The 8,150-nt window shown below is 41.4% G+C and overlaps 1 protein-coding gene across 1 annotated transcript; it reads right to left on the reverse strand.

The window, feature by feature from the left end:
- Positions 1–7,022: 7,022 nt before the first annotated feature.
- ST8SIA1 (ST8 alpha-N-acetyl-neuraminide alpha-2,8-sialyltransferase 1) lies at positions 7,023–7,719 on the reverse strand (the record flags this gene model as incomplete). The annotated part of the gene is made up of 1 exon (XM_008940456.1): positions 7,023–7,719. A coding segment is annotated over one exon (487 nt), but the record flags the coding sequence as incomplete, so codon positions are not given.
- Between the last annotated feature and the right edge of the window lie 431 nt (positions 7,720–8,150).

Here is an 8,150-nt window from a genome sequence, read left to right on the forward strand (position 1 = left end):
TAATGACTAATAAATGCAGAGAAGAAAAAGAAGTTGTGATTATGGCACTCTTGCAGCACACCAAGATCCTGACTGAAGACATCTGAGCAAGGACTCAAATCTGGTCTCAGTGGTCCAGATCATTTTGTTCTAATAAAACAATAAGAATCTCTTTTTCTCTGTGTATCTATTTCCAGTGAAAATGTTTTCTCTGCTACCAAGGTAATCACATAATAACAAAGCTTCTTGCAGGATATGTAGCTTCCCTAACTTCTTGGTAAGATTTAGCTCCAAATATATATGCATCTGTAATTGCTCCTTTCCAATAAACAGATAACGATGCAATTCATCTTTGCTGTGGGCCCCATTTGAGCAAAACAATTCATTGAATATACAATTAGAAATCAACAGGAACTATTCAAAAAGCACTTTAGTGTTTTATTGAACAGCAGCTTATTTATAAACCTGGAGAACAATTACTTGTGGTGTCGCTTCCTTATACTCACTTGGGATTCACTCACAATAGTTAAATCTAGTCTGAAAGAAAAGAGGGTTTAACTTGGATGTTGAAGACATCAAATAACATAGTAAACTCCAGGTGGTCTGAGTGGCCAAGGGTTCACTTGCCTTAGAGGAACCCAAACAGGATAGATATTCAGCTCAAGAGAAAGCTGACCAAGTCAATAGTAGCAGGGAGTAAAGGCAGAGTGTTTTAAGATGCAGTTTTAATAGGCCCTTCTGAGACTTTCCAGGGATCAAAAGTGTTTCAGAGCAAGAATTAGGCTGGTCTCCAAAGGGATGAGCTGTCATCATTTCCAGTAAGCCCAGCACTACTTCTGCCTGTGAAGCAGGAGAGGGCTGACCTTGCCACAGGGAATGATCTAAGGCTCGGTCTGCACCAGCACGTGCTGAGTGGTACCCACAGCAGAGCTGAATGGAGCCACTTCAGTGGCTGCTGAGTCCCAGCAGCAGTCCACAGCCTTCTCCTCAGATGCTACTGCCCTGAAAGTACCTGGGGCTTTTTAGTCTGGAGAAAAGAAGGCTTAAGGGGGATCTAACTAATGTATATAAATATCTGAGGACTGGGCGTCAGGAAGGAAGGGGCAACCTCTTTTCACTTGTACCCTCTGACAGGACACAGGGCAATGGTCACAAGCTGGAGCACAGGAAGTTCCACCTCAACATGAGGAAGAACTTCTTTACTGTAGGGGTTCCAGAGCACTGGAACAGGCTCCCCAGGGAGGTTGTGGAGTCTCCTGCCTTGGAGACTTTTCAGACCCATCTGGATGCATTCCTATGTGACCTGCCCTAGACCAGATGGTCCTGCTCTGGCAGGGGGGGTTGGACTCGATGATCTCTGGAGGTACCTTCCAACCCCTGGCACTGTGTGGCTCTGTGAGCACCCGCTGTGCCCGCGGCTCTCCGGGCTTGGCTGAACTCTCCACCCAGCTGCGTGCCTCAGAGCGGGCTGGCAGCATCCCCAGGGGTCACCAGGAGCAGGTGGGAAGCACTGGGGCAACTCTACAGATTGTAGAGAGAACCCCTGCAACCATTTTCAATTAACTACTTTATTTTTTTTCTACAGCTGGAAGGACAGCTCGAGATTTATTTTTAAATGCATGCGTTAAGCTGAAGAGGCTGAATACACTAGGGCTCAACCTGCTGTAATAAAAACTGGAGAAAATGAATAATCAGGGAGGAATAAGTAGCTATTTAATTTCTCATTGCTGCCAAAGAAATATCAGCTAGGGAGAATAGGTTAAGCTTCCTGTTGGGTATTTGTGTTACACTTCAGAAAATGGGTTTGCTAATATTTAACAGAAAGGCCAGTAAGTCTTTTACTAATTGCTCTGCTCAAAAACTACCAAAACATCAAACATCTGATAGATTCCAAGTGACAAAATCTGAGAATTCAAGGAAAGGGAAGCAATTTACCACAATTGCTTTGAGAAAATCAGCCTTCTTGCATCCTCTTTCAGCTCTCCAGTGATGGAATTATCAACACCTAACTGAGGTCATATTTCCAATTTGAAGCAAACTCTTGTTGGATTCATCAACACTTTAGCAGAAAAGATGGTTCAAAACAACAACACAAATTAGCCACTTTATGGCTGATTTTTTAAAGGATGGACAGAGCAGAGAAATCCTTTAGGAAGACTTTTTGGGGCACAAATACAAGCACAGATGATCTCAGAGGGAGATCTGATGAAACCATATGACATTAGGAGCAGATCTCAGTAGGGAGGTCATAGCATAGCAGAGCAGCCACAGACCCCAGAGCACCCCCTAAAGATCCATGGAGCCAAGAAGAGGCATTTCTAGACAAGGTCTGAAGAATTTTGTTTACTAGGAAGTATCAGCTATAGGAAATCCTACCATATCATTGCATGAAGCAGACAGTGACTCAGGATAATTGCCTATTCATTTTATAACCATGTTGGGGGGGGCATGGCAAGAAAGAAGGGAAAGATAAGGCTTTTCATCATCATTCTTTGTTCCACTGTATTTTCCTTTCTGTTTAATTAGTTTCCCTTCTCCTAGCATTTTGCTTTGCTGCCACCCTGCAGAAAATCACATATAGGTTATAGATAGTCCACTTTTCGCAGTCATTACCTTATTAAAATGTCCTACAGTTGCTTAGAACTGAGGATCTTTATCAAGGATTGCTACGCTCTGATTTGCTACACCACTGATTTGATCTTTTTTTTTCTTCCAGCATCATCCAAATCTTCAAGAACAGCCTGTCCTTCACAGAACCTGGACTTCTTCCAATACTTACTAATCCACTGAGCTGAAGAACCAAAGCAGGCAGCAAATGGTAAAATACCATTCACCTCCTTCAGAATCCTCACTTCGAGATAAAAAGTTTCCTCACTCATGTTCTCATTAATTACAGGCAAAGGTGAGCCAGATATCAATCCTGTTTCCATGAAGATGTCTAGAGGAAGGGTTTTACATAACTACCACAGTTCAGACACTCAGTTTAAAAAAGCAATTCAGATGCATTGCTTCGTTTCAATGCCACAGAGGTGCAAACTCAGCAGGGTGCATTATGACACCTTTTTGATGAAGTTAACAAAAAGGTCAAAGTAAAGTTGACAAAATGGCCAGTATTTCTATAGTCTCCAAAAGTTAAGATGTAATAGAGGCTTGGACTTTTTAGTTTTGTAGCTAGTTCACCCCAAACTTGATATTTTCATTTCAGAAAAAAAGTATAGAAATAAAAAGTTCATGAATAACAGACCTTTGTCTGTGCCAAAATGATAAATGTTTTTATTCTCATAAGCACACACACCCCTTCTCCATGATTTTAGTCTCTTGGCTTCTGTTTTGCTTGTCTGTTTTAGAAGGAGCTCCAAAGGCTTAAACAATCATCAGGAAGAAGGAGAAGTTTTACATAGTTTTGGCGTAAGTTCAAAAATTGGTCTTGATTTACTCAAAAGCACATATATCCCCCAGAAGATTATATCTAGAGTGACTTCAGTACTGAATATCTTCCATGAACAGCTCTTGTAAAGGCATTTAATTTACTCTACTTACAAACATGGGGCAATGCCTCTTATGCAGAGCAATAATTCCAGTGCTTCTGTACCTTGTCAACTCTATGATAAAACTAATAACTAGGAACATCATTAACAAATCATTTGGCCACTCTGAAGGAGATTTTATTGAAGATGAATTGCAGGACCTTTCAACCTGGCAAAGACTTGTGCTGCTTTAGCTACACTATCAGAGAAGTTCAGGGACTGGCAGTGGAAATAGAGAAGCTAGAGTAGGGATTTCACCAACAAAATAAACATTGAGATTTCAATCCACTTCAAGGAACACACAGCAACACAAGCAATGAGATTTGATTAAGGGCACTGGAATCAAGCAATAGGTAAATGCTGGATGGATATAATTACTCCAACCAAAATCTGACATGACTGTGAGATGGTGATTTCTTGTGGTTAACAGTTAGCCTCCTGGGTTTGCCTGTCTTTAAGGAGAAGCATGGTCCTATCCCACGGTGTGATTCCCTCCTGAAGCAGGATACAACCTCACTCCCTCATATGCAATGCCATATTTCATATCCATGACCCTATACATGGACAACCTCCCCTCAGAGATTTAGACATGGCAAGCCTGAGCAGCAGCAAGGACAGAGCATGCTGCTTTTGTCTCCTTCTCTTTTTTTTCCTTTCCCTTTGTGGCTGCTCTTGCCACGAACCACTTGCAGTACTCTCCTGCACCTCTTTTTTTGCTGGGCAAAAGACTGATCACTGGCCAGTGTTTGCAGGGGCTGACAGGTCAGCCAGCTAAAACAGATTTTGCTTTCTCAAAAGGGGCATTTAGCTTTGCTTCTCTTCTTTCCTCAGCTCCCAGTTTGCTGGAAGTTACAGAAAATTGTTTACCCTTGAAACCTTTACTTCCTAATCAAATGCAGTTGCCTGTGTAAAGATGGAGTTATAGCCACAACACATAAATGTGAATAGAGCCAAAATGATAAACTTCTCCAACATCTGTCACCCATTACACACAGCCTGGGTCTCTCCTACTCCTGTATTTTTGTGAAAGCTATCTTCTTGAAAACAACAGTCCTGCAGAAATCAGAAGAGACTCACAAAGACCACAGGCTACAGGTTCTGTCTGACTCAGTCTTACAGAGGTGGGGAATATGACATCTCCCAAGGGCACCATCTGAACATCAACAAGCCAGACAACATGAAACACTGCACAGAGTTTTCCTACAAAAATACATGTTTTTCTCTTGTTTGTCCATTCAGATCATTTTCCCAAGACATGGAAAAAAAGGATTACCAAAGGGTTGGAGTGCCATCGGAGAGGTTCAGAACTAAATTCCCCAGTATTAGTATAAATACAAAAAAAAAAAAAGACCAGCAAAGAGGCAGTTCCCCTCTACTCTCCTCATTCCCTCCCACCCCCAAGGAATTGCTGGCATTCTACTGAAGTGCCATTTTAGCACAGCATTGTTTTCACTATTATTCTCCCAGACAATGTAGTCCTTAAAGCACTAAAAAGTGCAAAACTTGATGCATACAATAAAAACCACACAGGCACCTCTTATTCTCTAAGCAAGGCAACTCAGGAAAATTCTGCTGTAAGAAGCAGTAAAGAAACTATTTTACTTTCAAATCCTTCCTCACCAAGTACCCACATCACAGAGAAAACAAACATAATGAAAGGGAACAAATTTTCAAGTGACATTCCATCAGTGTGCAGACTGTACTTTTAACAAAAACATGGGTAAAGATAATATGTGTTATAGAAGCACATTCAGATTTCATCAGAACAATCCCTAGAACACTACTGAATCCAAATCTCCATGTTACAGTTTAGCACAGCCCTGTAAACCTATGGAACAACGTCCACTTTATGCCTGGAATATCCATATTTAGAAAGAAAATTTTATTATGAAACATAGGTTTAAAAAGCAAAACATGGTGGTTTTTTTTTTCCCAGTGTCCTACATAGATAGTTAAACTATTCATATTGAAAGACGAGCCATGGAATTTGCCTTGTTTTGTTTTTTTTTAATTATATCTATGTAACTTGAAGCTGGTAGTCTATAAAGAGAGATGTTGTCAACATATGGCAGGACACATCCCCTCCAAAATACTAGCACTTTGGAGCTAAAACGGGTAGCACAGGAAATTCTTGTAGAAACCTGATGATGGTTTTGATGTTTCAACACTTGGACTAGAATTCCAGCTACTAATGATGGAAGGGTAAGATGGAGAACACTGACTGGGACTTCTAAAGTTAACGGCGACAACATTTTGCAGCTGAAATGGCACTGTGGACTGAGCTGCTATTCTCTCCTTGTCCTACGGCGCTCGACCAAAGCAAAAAAAGAAAAAGATTTCTCATTTACATGGTGATAGGACCATCTGCTGCCCAAGTAATAACCCAAAATAAAACAGGTCTCCAGGCACTGAGCTGGCTGGAGCAGCGCAGGAGCAATGCGCACGCTGACATGATTCACCCACTGCCAAGGAGAGGTTGCCTTATGTAAGGGCCTGCTGCTTTACCATTCTTTTTTTTTTCTTTTTTTTCTTGCTGGCTATGCAGCTTTTCCGTGCTCCCAAAGGCTGTTTTATTTTTCAACTATCTTTAATCCGAGACAATCTTGCAAGAAAAGTACAAGTCTTTAAGGCTAACGTTACAATCCGAGCAGAAGAACTAGTCACACAAAGGATTTTCAAAGCTTCAGCTCATTTTAAATGACACTTACATTCATTTCTGCAGTTTTTCTCCTGTAAGCAAATGAAGAACCTCATTCTGCATTCCACTGAACACCTCAGATCCCCTCAACTGCCAATGAACATCTGAAGTCCAAATGAATATAGAGTTAATCCCTAAGGCTGAACAGCAAAACAGGTCAAGAACCATCCCTACTACAAAAGTCACTGTTGAAATCTTGCAGCAGGTCAGCTGAAACAAGGCTGCACTTTGCTACTGGTTTTATAACACACCTTTTATTTTCAGATCAATTTCCCTCAACCAGCTCTTGCCCACAGTGTAACATTATCATAGCTGTAGGTACAATGACCTAAACTATCCTAATAAAACCTACAACAGGCAGGTCCACCCATACTCAGTAGCAGGGCATTCCTAGGACATTCTTCTAACCAGATTCTTAGCACCCTTCGCTCTCCCAAGAGTCTTCAGAAGAGTTGATGGTACTCAGCTCCTGGGGCTTTTAAGCCTTTCCTTTTCCTTTCATTAGAAGAGAAATTAAAAAAAAAGAAAAAGAAACAAAGTAAGTCAACACCACACATGTGCTCACCTACATACTCTCTTCCCCAAACCGGGGGGGGGGGGGGGGGCAAAAACACAGGAAAAGGAAAGTTGTACAAGGTGCCAATCTGGAATGAAATGGATTTTATGAACAGACAGTCATATTTGGCACTGTCAGCAAAAGCTTGTGGGTGGCCCTGTGTCTCTCTGAGCCTTAATGCCTTTTTTACATCAGTTATTTAAAAAAGTCCCCTGGAAAGTTCAGCTGTGTTGCTTCTGACATCATTTTCACAATGCTGCTGAATGGACTCGATGGAGAGATCTGCCTTCCCCTACCCCGCTTCCATAAAGCACTATACATTAAGGAAATGTTCCATTTGGCCTTCAAGTAGCATTTTTATGGTCCATGCAGATCCAAAATTATTTTCCCTTTAGCAAGAATCAACAGAAAACAGAGCTCTCTGTTGTAGAACGTGGAAATTAAAAACTATTGGATCTCCCAAACTGACTCCTCAGGCCGAAGACTGGATTAAAGGGTCCTCGCAGGGTTCTAGCTGCATTCTCAGTACGCCACTTTTATGAAGAAACCAGAGCTGTAGAAATTCCTCTGGCATGGCATGGAATCCAGAATCAGGCAAGACATTGTCATAGTAATGATGGCTAATAAATTTCCCGTGCAAGTCCACCGAGAATGGCCAGAAGCCATAAATTGTTACTTCTTCACACAGACCAAGGGCGGCACTGACCAGGAAAAGCCCCGTGGAAAGTCGTTTGGCATGGATACCTTTGTTCTTCCAGAACTTGCCAATGTCACGCAGGAAGTTGGGGTTGGCAAAAAGGACTGCCTGCTTGGCATCAAAGTCCTCCAGGGTGTAATAGACACGGAGGGAAGGTCCTGTCCCTGTCTTCATGGAGAAGGCTGGCATGTAGATGTAGCTGTGGTTATACACCTTCACGCTGTCCACAAATGCTTTTCGAGACCACAGCAGATTCTGGAACCTGTAAAATGGGGAAAGACAAGTTGGTCACACAGAGGTTCTCCCAGTTGTTTCAAAACCCAGCTAAAATCTGCTCTTCATACACATATTTACAACTACCTGCACGCCTTTTTTGAGACCAGAGAAAGTCCTGAGAAACTTCTGACTGCCTCTCTTCTAAAAACATAAACTCTCTTCTGAAAACATAAACCTGAATAAGAAGTCAAAAACTATCTAGTATCTTGTTAACTCCAAAACCCAAAACACTCTCATTTCATTTTTAAAAAAAAAAAACAAAACTGAATGAACACTGACAGTTTTCCTAAAATTTAAACATTTTTAGTCACATTTTCCTTTCCATCCAAAACCTGACTTATATTTTCAGGCACAGGGAGCTGTAAAAGAAATTTTCAAGTCAATGTTGTTCTTGTTTCTTAAAGGTAGACCAAAAAA

The sequence above is a fragment of the Merops nubicus genome, unplaced genomic scaffold (genome assembly GCF_000691845.1).
Source record: "Merops nubicus isolate BGI_N331 unplaced genomic scaffold, ASM69184v1 scaffold10515, whole genome shotgun sequence".
NCBI classification, from domain to species: Eukaryota; Metazoa; Chordata; class Aves; order Coraciiformes; family Meropidae; genus Merops; species Merops nubicus.